The 22086-nt window shown below is 42.2% G+C and overlaps 1 protein-coding gene across 1 annotated transcript in view; it reads left to right on the plus strand.

Moving 5' to 3' along the window:
• SLC5A12 (solute carrier family 5 member 12) overlaps positions 1 to 20341 on the plus strand; it is a 45333-nt gene extending 24992 nt beyond the window's left edge. Inside the window, exons 9-15 of the mRNA XM_072793737.1 lie at positions 189 to 301; positions 5652 to 5719; positions 10251 to 10337; positions 13249 to 13415; positions 15034 to 15137; positions 17934 to 18061; positions 19871 to 20341. Of these exons, the coding sequence (XP_072649838.1) occupies positions 189 to 301; positions 5652 to 5719; positions 10251 to 10337; positions 13249 to 13415; positions 15034 to 15137; positions 17934 to 18061; positions 19871 to 20023 (820 nt within the window). The 3' untranslated portion in view covers positions 20024 to 20341. The remainder of the gene's footprint in view (positions 1 to 188; positions 302 to 5651; positions 5720 to 10250; positions 10338 to 13248; positions 13416 to 15033; positions 15138 to 17933; positions 18062 to 19870) is intronic.
• Positions 20342 to 22086: the final 1745 nt, after the last annotated feature.

The raw sequence follows: 22086 nt of genomic DNA on the forward strand, positions 1-22086 counted from the left end.
CAGAAGCAGCTTTGAGGAGGGAAAAGCTCCCCATGGAGCTCCCCTGAAGTCCCAGAATAAGGACATATGTCTGTATCTGTTTCTTGTTTCTTTCCAGAGCCCTGCTTTGTCTACTTGCCCTGAGTGACAGGGCAGGCTGCTCAGCTTTATTTAGCTTGGATGATGTTCTTGCTTTTCTCTCCCTGCAGCACCGTGGCCGCCAGCATCAACGCCTTAGCAACAGTGACCTTTGAGGATTTTGTCAAGAGCTGTTTTCCCCATCTCTCCGACAAGCTGAGCACCTGGATCAGTAAAGGCTTATGTAGGTACAGCCGGTGGATCTTCTCCTCCACATCACGAAATGTACGTGTGGTGCATGTCAAAATTCAGGACCCACAGGCACGAACGCACACTGAGGTGTGTGAGGAATTTCACATATGGATTCACACTTCCAGAGCACCAGGAGGGTAATGGGAGATAATCACCAGCTAGCGTGCCTTTCCCCGTCCTTAGTTTTGACTCTCTTCCGTACTTGCCCTCTGCTCTATATTCATCACTTCGTCATCCCTTGGTTCTGCCTTGTGTTGATCATATTCGCCCCTCTACATGGGAAGATGTTCTCCTCACTGTGGCCGTGACTTTGTCTAATAAAGTCAAATCATTTCCTTTTCTTTCTTTTTACTATTTATATTTATTATTACTATTATTATTATTAGTAGTAGTAGTAGTAGTGACACAGTGTTATGTTAGCTTCAGGTGTGCCACATGGTGATTATGCCAAATTCTTTCTCTAAATAACTTTTTATTACCAAACTCCTGGTGACCTCACTTCCAGGAATAATTCCTCCTTGCTTAATCACAGGGTTGCATATTACATTTATGCTCACTGTAGCACTTACCATGTTGAATTATCATTTTACAGAGTTTCCTTCTTCTTAAGTACAAATGAATTATATGCTTATTCACTTACTACAAAAAAATGTAGGTATTGGAGAAAACATATGAGCTTTTTAAATAAAATCATACCTGATTTTGTTCTGGTTGTTTTTTTTTTTTTTTTTTTCTAGGATAGGATAGTAAGCATTTTCCTGTGTCACTTATGCATAGGTTTTGAATGTTTGCCTAGTAGTCTACAAAATGGCTTCCTTTTAATTTTTATGCTGTTACTTTTTAGATTTTTTTGTAATATCGTGATGACACCAAAATACATTCATCTTTGATGGCATCCACAATTTTTTTCCTTAATGAAAACCTCCAAAAAAACCATCAGATCGAATGATACAAATTCACTGACAGCTCTTGATGTATGTTCTGAAAAATATTTCCAGCATGGTCCAATTAATATTTATGTTTGGCAATAGTGAGTAATGACGTGTTTCTCTGTGCACTCTGTGCACATTAGTATTTTTAAAAATTGGCCAAATTCATGGTCAAAATAACATCACAGTTTTGCTTTAGTTTACATTTTTTGATTTATAGTGAATTTGAACATCTCTCAGATGATAAATAAGCCATCTTAATTTTTTGAAAAATCTATTTATACTTTCTGTTTGTTGATGAGATATTAGAAATTTTGCCTGTAAAATCTCTTCATGTATAAAGGAAATGTGACCTTTGTATATTTGAGAATATCCCCCAGATTTTTAAAATACATTTTTGATGTACAGAAATTATAATTACATGTTTGATCAAATATGTGTGTTATTTCTTTTCCTATTTTATTTATTTTATTTATTTATTCATGAGAGACACAGAGAGAGAGGCAGAGACACAGGCAGAGGGAGAAGCAGGCTCCATGGAGGGACCCTGATGCGGGACTCGATCCCGTGACTCCAGGATGACGCCCTGAGCCAAAGACAGACGCTCAACAGCTGAGCCACCCAGGCATCCTCTTTTACCATTTTATCCATTTCTTTATGCTTATGAATTTCTTCCCATGCAAAACCCATTTATATATTTCCTTATTTTTTCTGGATTGTAAATAATTTTATATTTCACATTTAATATTAACTGTATTCAAATTATTCGATTTGTTTGTGAAATATGATGAGGATCTAACTTGTTCTTTTTTCTTACATAGCCAATTCTCTAAGCTTCATGAATCCAATACTCTTCACTGTTTTTTAATATTTCAGTGATGATAATATACACTATAAAATTCTTTCATCTGTGAGGGTTTAAGGATACTACATATTATTTTCATTAAATTATCTATTGCAGGATGAATACCATCCTTTTGTATACTATAGCTTTATAGTGTTTTATTTAAAATATCTGCTAGAGTAACTCCTGTCACATTTATTTTAGTTTAAAATTAAAATTTTTTTCTATTGTTACTTTACTTTTTTTTTCCTGGAAAAACAAACTTTGAGTTACACGTGTTTATTAATGCTTTAGGCTGACTTTAAAATACTTTATTGCATGTCACCTAGCCGCACCTCCATCCCAATGGGAATGCATTAAATCTAAAAATGTTTGGGGGAAGAATTGACATCGTTGTAAGCTTTCTATCTAGAGTTTCCAATAAAACTTGAAAAACTCAATTTTTCTCTTGACGTAATTTTTAATTTTCCACAAAGTAAATTTCTTAACAATAATGATTTTAATCCTAGGATTGTGTTTTGTTCCTTACATTTTATTATATAAATTTAATCTTACAGCAAAATTTAAGACTTTTTTCATAAATTCTCATTTACATACCCCCTGGATTCTCCATTACTATTGTCCTTGTCTTGCTTTTTCATGTAACCATCCAGCTCTCTACCATCCATTAGTATATCATGTTTGATACATTTAAAAGTTAATTGCAGATATCAGCACACTTCCACATAATTATTTTAGCATATACATTATTAACTAGAATTTAATACTGTTTTAAAATTTTTATGTAAAATCTACCTATAAAGATTTAGACAAATGGTAAGTATATATTTGCTGACTTTTGACAAGTGCGTATACCTGTGAAACCCAGAGATTACTAAAGTGATATAAATCACTTATCTATGATATAAATCATAGTGATATAAATCACTATCATTACCCTGGAAAGTTCTCTCTTGCTCATTCGAGGTAACCCCTGCCCCACGGCCCTCCCATGGCCCACGGGGACAACCACTCTTGATATTTCTCTCATAGATCAGTTTTATCTCTTCTAGACTGTCGAATACATGGAATCACAGTACACACTCTTTTTATGTACGACTCCTTTCGCTCACCATGTTTTTGAGATTTATCCATGTTGTTTTGTATATCGGTAGTTCATCCTTTATTTCCGAGTAGTATGACATTGTATGGATATACCACAGTTTTTTCAAACTCCTGATTCTGTTAATGGACCTGGGGTGTTTCAGTTTTAGTTTATAATGAATAAAAGTGCAATGTATACTCTTGTACAAGTCTTTTTGTGAACATATTTTCATTTCTAGTTGATAAATACTTAGGAGCAGACATGCTCGGTCAATTATCATTTTAAATTTCTTTATAGTCCTTCCTTAGCCCACTTGGACCCATTTTCATCTAAATTTATTGCTGTTACCCCTTATCTTGCCATTTTTCACCTCATTTGCTTTCTCTTGACTTGAGCTTGTTTGTTTTTTGCATCCTATTAAAATTGCCAATTTCCAAATACTTGATTTTTTTTGCTTCCTAAGGTAAATTATTTCTAGAAAGCCTACCTTGTATTTGAGCTTTTAGGTTAATATATTCACTCCTTTGTTCGGCGATATTCTGCTATGGATCTCATATTTCTTTTTTTGTTTTATTTATGCTTTGACAAGGAGAGATCAATGCTGACCACATATTTGTTAACTGGTGGTGAATTGCCTTGCTTCTAGTCACCATCTTGCACAATGGACTAAAGCTAATAATGGATGGGCCTTACTCTCAGTACAGTTCCCAATTTCTAGAAGATAGTCATAAACATGCTGGATGATAGTAGAAATTTCTTCTATGCCCATAATTTATTGTCTGGTCCTCCGAGTTGATGTAGCACTTGAAAAATCCATAGTATTTGCTGTAATTGTGGGACTCTTTCCCTCCCACATTGACTGTTTTGTTTCTGGTGCTACACATTCCAGGCCTCTATGGAACCCCCATCAACTTCCTCTAAATTTCCTGCCTTCATGGTTGTTATTGATTATAATATGGCAGGAGTATAATATTTTGGGGGAGGGGAGGAATGAATTAATTCTCTGGTCAGCACAAAAAAGTAGAACCCTTGGAGAGAGGGATGACTGCCTAGGATTTCATCTGAACAGATGATTGTTGGCCCAGCAGAAGGGAAATCAGTAGTAGACAGAAAACATGTCTTTTGTTATTTTCTTCAGATAGGCAAAGTTCTCCTTATTCGTGAAGCAGTTCAGAATCAGGGCAAACATTGTTTTCTGCACTCCAGTTTATCATCTTTAAAGATAATGAGAATAATATCACAATTCCAAAATGTTTTTCTTGATGAAACTTGGCTTTTAGTGTTGTTGTGAGCTTCTTTATTTTTCTGTCTTATTGAGAAGTTGGAAAATATTACATTGAATGTTACTAGCATGAGTTCATTTTAAGAGTGAGTTCCTGATAATAAGTATCATGAATATCGTGTACTGAACCTGAAATATAATAATAATAATAATGATAATAATAATAATAATGATAAAATAATGATAAACTCAAAGTATTTTCTATGGCACTGTTGGATACATCATTTATATGTAATCTTTTCCTAGAATGTAAGATCTTTAGAACAGGAATCAGGTTCTGACTTTGTAGCACTGACACAGATAAAGTACCTGACATATGGTCAGTACTCAGTACTATAACAGGACATGTTGGCAACTGAGCGGGATATTTAGCTGAGAGATGATTTCAAACAATGAACAAAATCATTTTATCTCCATTTCTGTCATTGTTGTCTCTGTCTATATCTCTAATTCTTTGTCTCTGTCTCCCTCTCTCATTTAATCCAAAGTTTATAAGGGAATTGAACCCAATTTTAAGATGATTTTTTAAACAAAGATGTATATAAAAACAATTCTTTTTTTAAAGGTGGTTTAAAAGATGACTAACACACATACGCTTCTTCACTGAGTGAGTTCCCTTGGTACTAGAGGCCCTGTATTAGATGCTTCAGGGCTTGGTACTCTGATGGCCCTTAGGGCGCTCCCACATAGATATGAAAACAAAGAAATCATTGCACAGTATACTGAGGGCCCGAAGGATGGTATGAATAAAACACTAAAGGAAAAAATGAGAAAAACTTTCCAGAGTTGCAATTCCTCTGAGATAAAATGTATAGATACTTAAACATTTTAAAGTTGAAGAACTATCTGAATCCCAGAAAGGTCCTCTAGAAACTTCTTCAGCTAGAGGGAATTGCTGCCAGTAATCCCACTAATTTGGTCTGGATTAGTCTAGACCAGTGCCTTTTCCACATTTTCATGTTGTGTCTACATGATGGTTCACTTCCTGAGTCCGGGAGAGCAAATCTCTGGTGGCTGGATTCCAGTTCTTTTTGCCCGACTGGGACCAAAGCCTCCCATATCTCCCTCTTGGGGCCTGTGATGGCTGGGTGGCCAGGACGGTTCTTACTGAGATCCCTTCCAAAGGTGCTCAGACACTGTTCCTGCCCAGGAGCTCGAGAAATCCCTCAAAGCCAGCTTGATGATGGCTTTTCTTTCTTTCAGGTCTCTTGTTTGGCGTGATGTGTACCTCCATGGCCGTGGCTGCATCCCTCATGGGGGGCGTCGTGCAGGTAATGAAAGAGAAAAAGGACACCTTTGATTTCAGAGCAACTCTAAACCCGCTTTCTTTGCCAATGCTTTGCCTATTCCTCCGAGCACCGTACCCTGGACTCCGATCCTAGGTCGGAATTAAACATTACATGTAAAATTTCAACCGAAATTGCCTTCAGAAGGGGAAACTAGTAAAAACCAGTAATGGAAGTCAGTGACTTGGTACACTGTAATAAAATTAGAAGCCCATTTGAAATCCAGATCTGAGAATATATGATCCGGAAATAAAAGTAGAAGTGATAATTAGAATAGCAGAAAAAGAATAACAATTGCTATTAATGGAACAGCTACTATGTTCGAGGTGCAGCCCCAGATGGATTACCTCGTTTAATCTTCATCACTTCTCTCAGGGTAGTTGTGATTCATGTACTCACTTTACAGACGAAGAAACTAAGAAGTAGAGAGTGAGGGGACTGTCCCAGGCTCACATGGTTAAGGAGTGGGGGAGCTGGCATATGAGCCACCGCTACCTCTTATCCAGGCTGAACGGCCTCCCATATGTCCAACTCCCATTTCCATAAAAAGATGACTCTAGAAGGAGCCTCAGGGATGATCTATTTGAGCATCTTCATTTTGTAGATGATTATAGAAAAGAGTGAAAATATCCTGCTCAGGTTCTCACAGCTACTCAGTGGCTGAGAAGTTTACAGCCCACGTCTCCCCGGGGGCCACCTCTCCTCCCTTCGCAAATCGCCCACCTGTCAAGGCAACAGCAGATAAGCCCATCTTCAGATTGTACCTCAGCCTTTCACCACCCCCCTGATATCTTTGTATAATTTTAACATCTTTTATATTATCTTGGCATGGCAGGGGGTTTCCATAAATGTTGCTTCAACAAAGAATTGAATAAGGGCATGTGAAGAGTAGTCACGGACTTTTAGAGAGTGTCTTTGAGTTTGCAGATCTGTGCATCTTACTTGAACCTTCCAGCAATGACTTACGCAGATTCCCTTCTTTTCATCTTGAACTTCAGGGAGTACGTCAGGGAGACTGAGTGATAGTCTGAGAATTCAGTTGTCTGCCTAAGAAGCTGTGGGACTGGAGAGCCGGTGGCCACTCCAGTTAAGCTGGAGGAACTAACCCTTTTATCACAGATGCTTGATAATCTCGTCCCAGTTTTTGGAGCACTTTGATATTTGCCCGTCCACACAGCAGAACCCTATGTTCCACATTTCACATGGTTTAGGAGATGCTGGTTGGCAAGAAGTGAAAATTCTGAGTTCTTTTTTTTCTAGGAGAGATACTGTCTAGGGAGTGGCCCTCTCATTTCTTTGAATACATCTGATTTAACAGGTACAGGAAGCCAATTATAGTTCCCCTATTTAATTTTCCAAATGGCTTTGCTATAGTGAGCGTAATGGGACAACATTCAGGTTCAGGTTTTGCACATGGGAAGACCGAAGCCTAAGTCCCGTGGATGTGAGGGATAGAGCCAGGTTTAATTCCATGTTCACAAGACCATCCCATACTCATGGTGTGTGTATGTGGGTGGTGCTAGGGGCAGGCAGCTTGAGTCTCCTTAAAGCAAAGTCCTTTTACTGTTCTGGCTTAGGACTTTATAAAGTGTGTTCTGGAGACTTTCATCCTGTGAAATACTCTAAGAAAGCAAATTTCCTATGTTGGAGACATTTGGGAAATGCTGCACACTGCATTCTCCTCTCTCAGATATCCACAGCCACGTTAGCCTATTGAAGGCCTTGGGAAGTCCTAAAATAAGCCTGTTTCACTTTATTTCTTATTTTTATTTTTTTTAAGTTGTACTTATTTAAGTGATCTCTACAGCCAACGTGGGGCTCAAACTCACGACCCTGAGCTCAAGAGTGCCACCCTCTTCCAGCTGAGCCAGCCGGTCATCCCCTGTTTTACTTTAAATATGTGACCATAGACCCTACGTGGGGAAGGGTGAGGGGTGGTGGTGGTGGTGGTGGTGGTGGTGGTGGTGGTGGTGGTAGCAGAAATAGGGGGAGGGGGCAGCTCACAGCAGCAAAGATCACCTGTTAACTAGTGACTTGCAGAGCTCCCTTTGGGAAGACCATTCTATCCATTGTGCTTCTATCTTAACGACTACCGCCTAGTTCTACCAAGGGCTATAATGACTTTCAAACCCGTTCTTATCTTAATTTAAGAAAGTGCTTTCTGGGTCGCCAAGCAGTCCAATAATCTAATGATATGCCTCAGGAACTGGAGAGCTCACTAATGGTCTAGACAATAGCAATGAGAAGAAGATAAACCATAATAGTGGATAACACCTGGAATTAATAAACACTGTATATTAACTACTTGGAATTAAAATTAAAACTTAAGGAAAAGGAAAAAGGAGTGATAGTAGATAACATTTGTGGGGGTACTTACTACGTGCTCTGCAGTGTTTAGTCGCTATTCTGACCTTTCTCAGACTCCGCATTGAATACTTACAAGAAACCCCAGGAAGCAGGCATTAGGATCCCTACTTGATACCGTGAGAAAGCTACGGCACAGCAAGGCAACCCCCCCAAAACATACGTTCCCTGCCATCGCCCCCTGTTTGTAGGAACAACTTCTGTGAGATTTGCCCACTGAGGAGAAAGCTGCTGGATGAGCTTTAAGTCTTCCCCCAACTGAACCTGCTTAAGAACAACAACAAAAAGAAATATGAAAATTAAGATTAGTCTAGTTGTGTAAATTACAAAAATATGTATTTTCAAAAGCCAGAAATGCTTGGATTCTTTTTCTATCATGTAAAGACCCTTTTTTTCCCCCCAGAAGCATATTGGCTAATGATTTTATAAGGGATTGTTAATGTTTTTTCCTCCACTGGGGGACATAAACACTGTTCCTAAACTTATTGATTCTCCTGTATCCTAGCTAGTAAGTAAATTAGCTTCCAAATTCAGCAACCATGGCAACTATGAATTCATGCTATTAATCAACAGAGGAAATGTCAGGAATATTAAAGTAAGGATTGATTTTGAGGAAGAGTATCGATTTTAATCTTATCTGCTTCCATCTTGTCAAAGATCCATCTGTGGCATTGACTTCATAAAAAATTAACCTGGAGAAACAAACATAACCATGAATTGCAGCTCGTGTTTCTAGAGAAAAGAACTTACATTACAGCTGGAGGGGACTTGGCAGCCTCTTGGTCTTATCTATTTTTTATAAAGAAGACTCTCTGAAGTAGAATGTATCTGAATCAATAGCAGAAGTTTCAACGAATCATGCTTCTAAGCAGCAGGGCCAAACGAGAATCCAAATATTCGATTAGTGATGGAATCTTTCAAGAACTTTCTCCCCTTAAACGAAAGGAGGCCATTATGAGAGTCTGTGCTCTTGGTTCCCCGCCCCCACCCCCGTAGCCTACTTTTAGGAGAGAAAATGTGGGCTTTACAGCCAAACAGTCCTAGCTTAAACCTCTTAAATCTTACCTCTTCCATTTTCTAAATGGAATTATGCCCTTAATAGGTTTCCCATCAGTGCAGTTTTCTCATCTATAAAACTCAGTTAGTTATGATCTACTAAACTGGGTAATTGTGAGGATGAAACGAGGTCACTTATCTAGAGTGCCTGGTAGTTCATCCTAACCATCTGGCATGCAGGTGGTGCCTGACAAACCCAAGATATATATAGGATCTTTAGAACATCCTATTCTTAGATATTGATCTAAGAGCCCTACAGTTGCTTTGATAGAGCAAGATAGGGGCTTCCCTGCGGGATAGCTGTGTGTGTGTGTGCATGCATACACACATGCCCATATGCTGGCACTCGCACACACCTGTTCACTAGCATGCATATCAGCACATTTGTATAAGTCCAAGACTCTTGGATCGCCATGGCACGAGGCTACCGAGCAATCGCAAATTAGTTTAATGAAAGTTCCTTACCAATTCAGTGGTGTAATTTAGAGGCTAAGAGATGTGGAAATGCACTTGTCAAACTGCTTCAATTTCCAAAGAAAACAGAGCCGTAAAAATGGGATATGAGATATGAAGTGTCCAGTGAGCTCCCCCATCATGTCCCAACTTAGTGCTTCAACATCCTTGATGTGTTCTGGCTGGGATGGTGGGAGTGGGGTAATCTACTATTATCAAAATGATAGAATTGTTCAAACTAAACTAGAAAAAACGAGCAGTCATGTAAGATATGAAATATAAGTTATGGGTATATTTATGTGGTGCATTATAAAAAGGAAGTTTGTTTTTGACAAGATATAAAATGTAAACAAATCAATGAATTTCACCTGAAGAGAAACTACCTCTACAAAATCCAAATTTCCTATGTGTATGTGTACACACCTCCCCTACACACAAATGTATCTTTGTATGTATTTTTGTTGTTTTACATAGTGCTTATCTCCCCAGAAGGGAATAATGACCTCTATAAGGCACATGATTAATGAGTGTGACCGTCAGGACGAGGACTGAATTTTATCCCGAGTCTGAGAGAGAGAGTGATCCCAGGTGACCATGGATTCAGGGGAGTGGGCACATTTATCTGATCTATCTCGTTCCACAGGCTGCTCTCAGCATCCACGGCATGTGTGGGGGACCAATGCTGGGCTTATTCTCTCTGGGAATCTTGTTCCCATTTGTGAACTGGAAGGTAAGGATCCTGCATGTCGCTCCATGATTCCTAGCTAAAACTGAAGCCCAACTTGTTGAGATGAGCACTGGGTGTCATGTGTAAGTGATGGGTCACTAAATTTGAGTCCTGAGACCAATACTACACTATATGCTAACGAGCTTGAATTTAAATGAAATAAAATAAAATAAATAAAATAAAATAATAAAATAAAATAAAATAAAATAAAAGCTCTTGGTCCAATTGTTGGAAAAATAAAAATAAAAAAATAAAATTGAAGTCCAGCCATTTCCTATCTCTCCCTTTCTCCTTGGAAAGGCCATCTCTCTGGACTAGGAAAAAAAAAATGGGGGCTTTTTTCCACAGTAGGACTAAGGAGAACCCAAGGCCTCCTATCTCTGACTCCAGTGAAATCTTTTTAGAAGCCAAAAATAGGGAAAGTAAGAGGTGGACATGAAGTACCAGATGTCATGGCAGCAAAATTGACTCTTTAAAGTTGTCTCTTAATTCAAGGCCCACAAAATGAAAATTTAAAATATATATTGAATTGTAAAAAATAATCTTGAAAACTTAAAAAACTATGTAAATTTCATTTTTTCTGTATTTTACCTAAAATTATAACAAATTTAATTAACTTAATTAATTAGGTAGAGAAGATTAAACAAAACCAGTATATTCTGATGGTTGGCTCTCCTTGGTTTTGATGGCTTACAAGCTAATAGTATATCTTTAAAAGTTGGTTGGATAACTTTATAGTAAATGCAAACCAAAATGAATATTTATTTGGAAAAATAATATACACTTTAAATTAGTTTGAAAATCTTTATTTTCTCAATCTAGTAAAATTGTAAAATTTTTTTTACTTGTTGTCATCCATACATTTACATGCATATACTTTTAGAAAGTCATTAGACTACAGAAAAAAAAAAAAAAGCCTTTAGACCAGAAAAAACCTGACTGCATATTTTTTAATATACTTCAGGGTGCTCAATGAAGCTTGAGTCACGTGATATATCTAAGTAGTCTCTGCAGCTATCTGACCCTTGCTGACCTCTATTCTAGATAAATCTTATGGAGCTAGGTAAAGAGCATGGATAGGTAGGGAGCATTTGGTAATTTGTAGTGCTTTTCTTACAGTCTTAATTAACCTTTCTGATATTGAGGTTGACAAGGATAACTATATTTTGGGAAGATGACATGAGGGAAGGCAGTTCCTTAGCCCCCCAAAAGTAACAATGATATATAACATCTTTGTCATTCTACACATTAACCTGTTATCTATATTAGTGAATTGTGGTCCTTCCATTTAGTCCAGAAAACCACTTTGTTCTAGGTAGAGGAAAGTAAATGTTACAAATTTGGGTCACCTCCTCCCTTGTCATTGACCATGGCTGATCCTACTAACCAATCATGGCTCTCTTTCCACAGAATGTGGATGCAACCTCAGATTCTTTCTCAGCATCACTTTCTAGACAGCTACTATCCGTCTCTGAGGGTTGAACCTCCTGCTGAAATCTATTCACCCTTTACTGGTAGGCCAGGGGTCAGGAAACTATACTCCTCAAGCCAAATCTAGCCAGCATCCACTTTTTGGTATAGCCTATGGCCTATAATGGTTTTGACATTTTAAATGATTGGAAAAAATGAAAAGAATGATATTTCATGACCCATGAATATATGAAATTCACATTTCAGTGCCCAAAAATAGTTTTACTGGTCCTAATCACTGTCCTTTATTTATGCAGTGAGTATAGTTGTCCTAGTGCTGTAGGCCAGAGCTAAGTAGTTATGACAGACACTGGGTGGCCCACAAAGCCTAAAATATTGACTAGCTTGCCATTTGTAATAGAAGTGTGTGGACCCCTGGTCTAGACCAAGGCATGAGTATCCGAATCACATATATTGCTTTAGTTTCCCCAAACAGTAATGAACAAAACATTCTGGTTCTTTTATCAAAAAGTCTTTTCCTGAATCAATAGAGAAACTACCAAGTTATTTTCTTGCACAGAGAAAGCTCAGCCGTCCAGTGGAGTCTGGGGGCATCCAGATTTTATTTCCCAGTCCCGGTCACTGCTAGACCACTCTGTCTCCTTTGTAGGGGAAAAGCCTCACTCACTCACTGACTTTTCACTGTTTATCAAGGGAAACTACCCTTAAATGGCAAGACTAGTAAATATGCTTGCTAGTGTTTAGACTCCAACAAAAAGCTCCAGGCTTGTGAGTCAGGGACCTGCCAGGACCGCTTGGGAAGAAATACGGGAGAAACAATTTCTCTCTGACAGCTGTCAATGAAAAATGACCACATTGTCTCCATTCTCTCAGGTTCTCCCAAGCTTCTGAAATTCTTCTGCTGGGAATGGGGGTCTCAACAGGTGTTTTCTCCCCCAGTTTTGAGACATAATCGACATATGGCATGGTACAAGTTTAAGAAATATGGAATAATGACTTGACTTGCATATATTGTGGAATAATTACCATATTTAGTTTACCATCATCTCGTACATGTCATTCCTTGTGGTGAGAACTTTGAGGATGTTCTCTCTTAACTCTCGTATATACCGTACAGTGGTGTTAACTACAGTCATCACGTTGTACATCTCTCAACAGATTAAATGGTAAGAAGAAGCTAAAAAGGAGGGGAAAAACCTCCTGCTAGAATTCTAAAAATGGTGACCATTATAACATTCTCCACTACTTCCATTTAAGGAACAAGTTACTCCTAAATAAAACTGCATGGTGGGAGTTGCAAAAAAAAAAAAAAAAAAAAAAAAAAAAAAAAAAGCAATTTGGGTGGGTTGTTTCTAGCACACGTGGCCAAGACTTGAGGTGGACAGTAGGAATCTCTGAGACATGGACACCCCCCCCCCATCTCCTCTTTTCTTTCAACAGCTTTGTCAAGTCTCTCCTTAACTTTTTCTTTCCCTTAATCAAGGGTGCACTAGGTGGCCTTCTGACTGGAATCACCTTGTCATTTTGGGTGGCCATTGGGGCCTTCATCTACCCTGCACCAGACTCCAAGACATGGCCCTTGCCTTTATCCACCGACCATTGTGTCCCAACAAATGTGACAGAAACGGTGCCCACAGCGCTACCTAGCAGGTATGTGGACCTTGACCTTGGTGTTTGGTCCCAAGGGGTAGGTGACCCAGTTAGAGGAAGATTCATTCTCCAGGGCTGAGTCTGATGAGCCAGATCTTGCCTTCCAGTGAGAATCCTCGGGACAGGGCCCAGCATTGAAGAGCACCAGACGGGGCTGTTGAAGGTTCTGCAGAAACCCATTACCCTGCGTCCGGGGTTCACAAGAGGGAACTCAGCAAAAGTGTTAATTGGAAATATGATTGCAAAGCAGGAAAAGTAGTGGGGCAGGGGTTGAAAATCGGTGGATGGAGAGGAGGATCAGAGATGGCGCCCCCGAAGGAGTAAAGCACCTGAGTAGAACAGGCTTGGGAGCAATGCGGAGAATGGTTGTGGACGCACTGAGCTAGCAGCACTGCCTTGAACTTGCAGCTTCTAGATCAAACTAAACTGAATTTAACAAAGGATTCTCCTTCTATTTCTGGCTGGAATAAGTAACTTAAGATACTAAAATACAGGAGATAATATGGTGTAGGGAGAAGACCATGGCCTTTGAAATCAGAAATGCAGGTTTGGGTGTGGGTGGTACCATTTATCCACCCAATGTCTGCACAACTTGGTTACTTGTCACTTCTCAAATTCCCAAGAGTCTTTGAAAGAAAAATGAGGGTATTAATGTTTACTTTGCTGGTGTTTTGAGAGGATTAAATGAGATAAGACATATAGCTGGTAGCACTGTCCCTGACTTTAATTAATGCACATTCTCACACTCTCATAGTTTGTAGAAACAAACCTAAGAAACATGGGAGAGCTCCTTAACTCTAGTATGGTGTGGGAAAATTATTATGGGCCGCACTGGGGGATGAAGTGGGTGGGGCCGCGTCCTAGAACTGTCCTGGCTACATAGTCTATGAGCGCTCTGTTATCTTGCTTCCATTTGCCTCTGAGTTTCATTTAGTTTAGAACCATTCTTTTCCATAAATCTTACAGACAAATAATACCACCCTAGTAGAGTTCCCACGTCCACCATGTCTCTTCCCTCCTGCCTGTGCTTATTCTAGCCTCTTTTCTTAGAGGGCCAAATCCTGGCCCCAACTATCTTCCTTGCTTGATTAGCTGCTAACTAGTCTTTAAAAATAAGCTCAGATATTATCTCACACAAGAGCCTGGGTTTGATGCTCTTTTTAAAGGTTCCCATAATCCTTTGCTCCTATTCCACCAAGGTGCTACCACTCTACTTTATGATGATCCCTTAGCTCCTATATGTAGACTTCGTGGCTTTCTCATCCTTTATGTCCAATATCTGTCACAATTCTTCGCACTAAACCTGGGCTTAACAAATATTTGCAGAATGAATAATACAAAAGAAATGGGAGGCGCTGTCCTCATTGTATTTATTCTCATTTAGTATATACATTGTCAACACTTGTAATGCAAGGATGGATTGGATTGAGTGCAATACAAAGCACAACTAGTCTATAATTAATTCTTAAAAAAAAAAAGCCAAATGACAAAAAATTAAAGTGTTGGAATTTTGAAAAATGCCAGACCCTACCATGAACCCTCAGCAGTCTTCTACGTCACTATGGATCGTAGCGTCAGAACTCATGGAACTGTTGACATGCGCTGTTGTCATCCACAGACCTGCAATCGCTGACACCTGGTATTCGCTCTCCTACCTTTACTACAGTGCAGTGGGCTGCCTAGGATGTATTGCTGCTGGAATAATCATCAGCTTCGTAACAGGTTGGTTATCTGGATTCCTCTCCTTGGGGCCAAGGAGACATGGGCTAGCCTCATGCATCGGTGGACAAGGTGGATGTCTTACTGGTGTGATTTTGGATCCACTGCAAGAAGCCCTTCTTCCCAGACAGGTGCCTACTCTCTCCAAGTTGATAATGCAAAGCCATCCTCTTGATTATCATGTATCTTATTATAATATACATTTAAAAATATCCCTCATATATTATGGGGAAAAGAAATGATATTTCAATACATGGCCCCCAGAAGCCAGAGTATGAAAAATCCTTTGTAATTAATAATTAGTAGGAAAGGTTAAATATTAAGAGTGGCAATTTCTCCTTCTTCTCAGTAAGAAACTAGGGTTTTTCTCATAACCATTTCTTATCTCATGGGTGAGCTTTAACTAATATACTATATGGGGAGTCTTTTAAAAATTCTCTCAAAGTTGCGATATTTCAAGTGACATTTCAAGTGTAAACTCCTTTTTCTCCTATGGAGAAACCCACTCATCCTTTCTCATGAAATATGACCTGTCATAGTCATACTTTCTGTTGACAGACCCAGTTTCAGCCAGGAGGGGATGATACTCTTTGATGCCTAATCCCTAAAGTCTTGCTCATTGAACAGATTATACATGCTCTTGAGGAGGACAAATACAGAGTTCCAAACTTGAATTCCATTTTCATCTTTAACCTTCCTACCCCATGAGAACTGCAGCCCTAAATTCTGATTTTTTTTTATTGTTTACTATCTCCCAACAGCTTTCTTCCCCCCAAGAACAGAACCAACTCTAAATCCAAGTGAAGTAAAGTTCTCCTTAGCAAGGCTCAGCTCTTGTCCTTAGAGACAAAGTATCTATCTTACTTGTCCAAGCGTTTGGTATTTTTGTGGCCTATTAGGAGACAAAAGTCTTCTCTGATGAAACTTTGGGAATGGTTGTTTGGGGTCAGTATTAAGTTCTTTTTATTCAGAGTTGCCCTTGGATAGAAGTTTGAGGTTGTATGATTCCTTCCTCCACCACTCACACATACACGCACACTAAGGAAAATGCAGTGTTATAGGCTTTAAGATCACAAATGTTTAATTTCTTGTTTCATCATTTACTAGACCATAGAAGTGTTTATTTCCTCATTTATGAGATGAGAATAACTATATATATATATTTTAAAGATCTATTTATTTATTTATTTATTTATTTATTTATTTGAGGAGAAAGAGAGAGAGGGAACAAGCAGGGGGAGGGGCAGAGGAAAAGGGAGAAGCAGATTCTGTGCTGAGCATGGAGACCACTGTGGGGTTTGATCCCAGGATCCTGAGATCATGACCTGAGCTCAGTTTAACTGACTGAGCCACCAAGGAACCCCAACAGTATCTACTTCATGAAGATTAGATGTGCCTAGTACACAGAAGGCGCTCACTAATAAATAAATATTCTTATTAAGAGTAGTATAATTCTCTTTGGCTGAATGTCTTTTGACAGAGTGACATAATGCAAGGAGTATATCATTGAAACTTCAATTTGGATATTTAGGAATCTCTCTCTCTCTCTCTCTCTCTCTCTCTCTATATATATATATATTATCTCTAGAAAGAAATTTTTTTTTTTTAATTTTTATTTATTTATGATAGTCACAGAGAGAGAGAGAGGCGCAGAGACACAGGCAGAGGGAGAAGCAGGCTCCATGCACCGGGAGCCCGATGTGGGATTCGATCCCGGGTCTCCAGGATCGCGCCCTGGGCCAAAGGCAGGCGCCAAACCGCTGCGCCACCCAGGGATCCCTAGAAAGAAATTTTTTAAAAAGATTTTATTTATTTATTCATGAGAGACACACAGAGAGAGAGAGAGAGAGAGAGGCAGAGACACAGGCAGAGGGAGAAGCAGGCTCCATGCAGGGAGCTCGACATGGGACTCGATCCCAGGTCTCCAGGATCACGCCCTGGGCCGAAGGCGGCGCTAAACCACTGAGCCACCCAGGTGTCCCTAGAAAGAAATTTGAATTTGGAAAAAGCTTGTGGACAGGCACAGTGTCTGGTACATAGATGAATGTGGTCAAGGTTGTAACCGCTACTCTGCCACCCCTCTAGGGACATGTAGACGAAACTGGCTATCAAATTAAAGACGGCCATTGAATGAGATTGGGTATTTGTGAACAGTTATGATTTTACCAAGATTTACAAAGGTTCTAGGCGGGGAACATTGTCAGCCTTCAAATCTTGGTTTGAATGTCAAAGTGGCTCTTATTGCACAGCAGGGTTGAAAGGGATAGGACGCTGCACAGGTATGTTTTAATGACTGGAAAGGAGGTCTCAGGCAAGTCTAGACTGGCCGGAGGGGATGGGAGGGTACTGTTTATTCAGGATGCTGGGACGGAAAGAAGAAGAAATAGTAAAAACACCCTTTTTAATTTTATGAATATTAACTCTGATGACTCTAATATATCTGATGTGGCTGAAACCAAGGGAAACCAAGAGTTTTCCTAGAAGAAGAAATTAGGATTCCTTCTGTCCTCTCTGGTGACCTACAAAGGGTACAAGTGGAGTTTTCCATGATCCATATCTAAGAATAAGTGTGGTGTCTCTGCTTAGCTCTGTGTCTGTGAGTTTGCCTGAGTGGACAGCTGGGGAGATTTAAAAACTATCCCCACCCTCGCCCTGAGCAGTTGTCGATTTCTATTACCCAGTCAGGCCCATTTTCCCCCTTTTACTAAGAAGGGCTACTCGGGAAGCACACGGTCCTTAAGTCCTTGAGAGGCCCTGGAAGCACGCCAACAACTCACCCGTCTGTCCTTCCGTTAATAGGTCGCCAGAGCGGCAAGGACATTCAACCACTGCTAATTAGGCCAGTTTGCAATTTATTTTGCTTTTGGTCTGAGAAATACAAAAGACTGTGCTGGTGTGGTGTCCAGCATGACGGTGGGACGGAGCAGGTGAGCTGATGTTTGAACTTCTGAAACACACACGTGAACTCAAAGGGATTCCCTTTTGGCCCCTTTAGACCATCCGCAGAGGTGGGTGTGGGTGGGGAAGGCGAGGAGTATGACCCTGAGTCTGGTGTCGACTTCAGTTACCCCAGCTAACTGGCTTTCGAGCGCGTGAACGTGTTGGTAGGTGAATGTGCCCCTGGGGTGAAAGGTTGGCCCTGCCAGTGATCAGATTCCAGAATTCCGTTTAACCCTTCTGAGGCCGAATGCTAGGACAGCTGTAAAAATGAACAGTAGACAAGGAATAGGACAGGGGGCGGCCGTCTAGCATCATGGGGAGAAGCGTAGGCTTTAGGGTCAGCCCTGGATACAATCCTGCTTCCATGTCTTACTCGCCTTGGGTGAATTGGTTTACTCTTGAACTTCAGCTTTTAGCTGGGAACTGGGAGGAGATGTGGACGCACACAGCTCCAGCTCACGAAACGTGAAGGTAGAGGCACGTTGACTAGGAGGACTGTTGAGGTAGAGAAGCAGCAGGACGCACACTGTTCCTGTTCCACTGAGAACCCAGGTGGCCCAGGTGGGACTAGAGACAGTATCCAGGAATCACTGAGGTCACGGCAGCCCAAGACCACCCGGAGGAGCCTGTGGTCAGATGGGACTGAACTTACTGAGGTGACACCGCTGGGGAGTGGGTAGGTGGGTGGGTGGGTGGGCGCACTCCAGGGCAGCAGGCAATGCAATCCCACCCGTGACAAGAGGGACCTGGACTTACCGCTGTAGGGCTCGGGTCCCCACTGAGGGATGCTGGGAGGAGACTAAGGGAAGCTGGGCATGAAAACAAAGCTGTGTGGGGCCCACTTGGCAAGAGCACAACGACCCTCAGAGTCATGCCACTTGACAACAGGACCTTGGGCCACGTGATGTTGCAAATGGTCTTAGTCATGTGGGTCCTCTTGGCCTCATGGAGTGTCGGAGGCTTGTTTTTTCCTTTTCTTAGTTCAGGCTCATCAGCTTTCTTCCCATCCCAGACATTTAATTCCCTTAGTACTGTGGAGGACGACCGCTTCCCCCACGTCACATCCTGCAGTTGCGCACTCTTGTCCTTCCCCCGAGCGCCTCCCGACACGTCCGTGGGGTAAACCCGAGTGGACGGTGAGGTGGGGCCAGGGCCGCCGCACGGGCGCTCAGGCTGTGGAGGCGATTTGTCTGCTGAGGAAGCAGCCGATCGAGCTCCCTGTGTGGTTTGGAGAAGCAGGTTTTTGAGGATGTTCTAGAAGCACCTAAGTCATCTGCTGACTTACAGACGTACGTTCCCGGGCAAGGATTTCCTGGAATGATGCTAACTCCTCTGTAGGGGCGGCTTCTGTCCTCGGGGCTGAGCCGCGGGTGGGAGCAGGGGACACGTAGTAGGTGGTCCTTGGGCTCCCTTCCTGACCGGCGACATGGGGCAGCGCCCGCGGGGTCGGCCTGCAGGTGCCTGCTGGGATCACGAGGCCCGCTCTGGGCGGCAGGGAAGGCGACCGCCCCGTCGGCGGCACAGGCCCGTCCCTGCTCAGGAGGGAGCGTCCCTACCCGGCGACACAGCGTGCGTTGCTTCACACAACCCAGGCTACAGGGCAGGTGCTCGCTAAGGTGTTGGTGGCCTTAGAGACCCGAGCAGAGCGCATCGAGGCGCCGTGCTATGGTTAGGGGATACCCCGCTCTCGAGCATGTGACCAGGTCACAGCATGGGGGGGCTAAGCCAGGTCCCCTCGGTGTCACTGGGAACGCGTCAAGACTAGGGGCCTGACGTGCGTCTCTCCCTTTCCTCAGGAAAACCCTGAGGGCGGCAGCTCCTGGAAGCGAGGGGCTGAATCTGTCTTACAGAATGGACTCAAGCAAGAAACCCTGGGCCATAACCCAGGCCACGATCCCAAGGACAAGAGCTTCCACACTACGGCGTTGGAGAAGGTCACCCGCTTCTAAGTCGCGCAGGCGAGCCAAGGCGCACACAGTCTGCATCCCGCTTGCCTGTTGGTCAGAGGACGTGGGTGGCGTCACCGCTAGAAGACAGGCTTGTCGGATTCTATTTATACTTATTTATATTTACAAACGTGAAGGCTGCTCCCCTGGGCATTCCCGGGCGTTCTTTGGAAGACCCCAACTTTCAGGTGAGAAGACGCAGCCCAGCCGTAGGTGCCCTGGCCACTTCCTCCTGGGCCGAGTTAGGACGGGGCGTCACCCCAGTGCAAAGAGGCAGCCCCTTGCTTTATGTCCTATTAAACTTCAGGTTGTTTTGCTTTGTTTTGTTTTGTTTTGTCTTGTTTCTGGGAGTTCTCGAAGCATCCCATATCTTGAAGTTCACAGGCAGAGGGTGCAAGGGGGTAAGCAGAGTAAGTGCTTCTCCATCACCGCTGGTAGGACGAAGGCGCGCCGTCCACCCCGGCCCCCACGTCTCACATCACCCCCACTGCAGCTGCACTAGGCCCACGTAACTGCCGCTAAGGCCCTCATCCCGGCCTCCCCGCCTCTTCCCGTCACCCCGCTCCTCCAGCACCCCGACCAAGCCTTAGGAGTGATTTTGCTCGGCACAGGAGAGGGACTGGTGTGTCCAGTTAGTGCAACAGTCTTAACCAAAACCGCGGTTCCCGTTGTTAGCTTGGTGTGTACGTCTGTCTTTCTATCACCTTAAAGGAAAGACTGATTCTGTGGATGGTTTCCCCAGGGCTGGGTCAAGAGGAAAAAGGCACATCCCACAGGAGGCTGTCAGGATAGTGTTGTGGAAAAGCACCTCGCAAATAGCTTCCCGGCCCTCGGATGTCCCGAGTCATGGGGTCTTCTTTGGCGGAAGACACCTCGGCACAGCACTGATGCTGTACTTAGCCCTGACATGGGCTAGGGTGAAGCAAAGATCCATAGGGTTGAATCCTTAACCCCACTTATTGAAAACTCTTGAAAAGAGTTTTCTAAATTCTGGAGGAAGAGGACAACAAATGGAATCCTTGAAAAGTACAACAGAACCATGTCACAGGAGCTAGATCAGAGGGAGGACAGGAGAAAGTCGGCCAATGTCTCGGGGTCAGCTGTCTTACGGCAGGTGGCAGATAAGTATTTTGGTGGCCAGGTAAGATCAAAAGGCCTGGAAATAGTACATCAGTGAAATAAAAAGAAATGGTCCCAACGGGTAAGGATAAGAAGCCCCAAAGGCTGTGTTGTGTAAATGTAGCCCAGGAGGAGAAAACCTTCAAAGAAGCGTGAGATGGGGGGAAAAGTATGTAACCAGTGTTTGTTATTAGGGAGAGAAGTTGGAAAGATGGGGAAGAAAAACCAATAAAGGAATTAAAACACCCCTGGAGTTCATACGCCACAGCCCAGAGCTTGCCTTCTCTCCCTCCACTCTCTGTAGGGGAGGAGAATAGAGGGAGAAAAAGAGAGAATTGGGTTGTGGCATATAAGGGAGAGGAGAAAAAAAATACATCTGGAAAAAAGAGGAAAGAAGGAAAAAGTAAAAAAAAAAAAAATTACATTTTGGAAAACTATCTGAAAACGAGAAGGAGCAGAATTTCTAGAAACATTGTTTTGAGGCCCAGCAAGCTGATGAAGGTGTTGATCTAAGGATCTGCAAATTGAAAGGTGAAATTATCTCCCAAATGATTTAGTAGTTGGGACATTCCAAGAATAGATTAGGTGAACGTTGAAATCTGGACCAAACGTCGTTGGTTTAGTCAACATCTCAGGACGGGGAAGGGAAGTAGCAACGCAGAGGATGGGAGTTTGATCAGCAGGAGCCGCTGCACTTGTGGCCTCCCCTCACGCCCCGAGGCATGCCTCATCGACAAGGGACCTTGAACATGGGTTCAAGGGAGAGCTACCTGGGTTACCACCCTGCCTGCTGCCTTCCCCCCCAGTCCCTCGGAGAGCGGGGAGACTGGGAGCCCCGAGGGCTGACCCCGAAGGGGGACTGAACCCACCACTGGCCACTCAGGCATCAGAGAGCACATCACAGTCTTCGTTGACCCCAAAGCAGATATTTGGAGCCGACCATCCAC

This window comes from Canis lupus, chromosome 23 (assembly GCF_048164855.1).
Source record: "Canis lupus baileyi chromosome 23, mCanLup2.hap1, whole genome shotgun sequence".
NCBI lineage: Eukaryota > Metazoa > Chordata > Mammalia > Carnivora > Canidae > Canis > Canis lupus.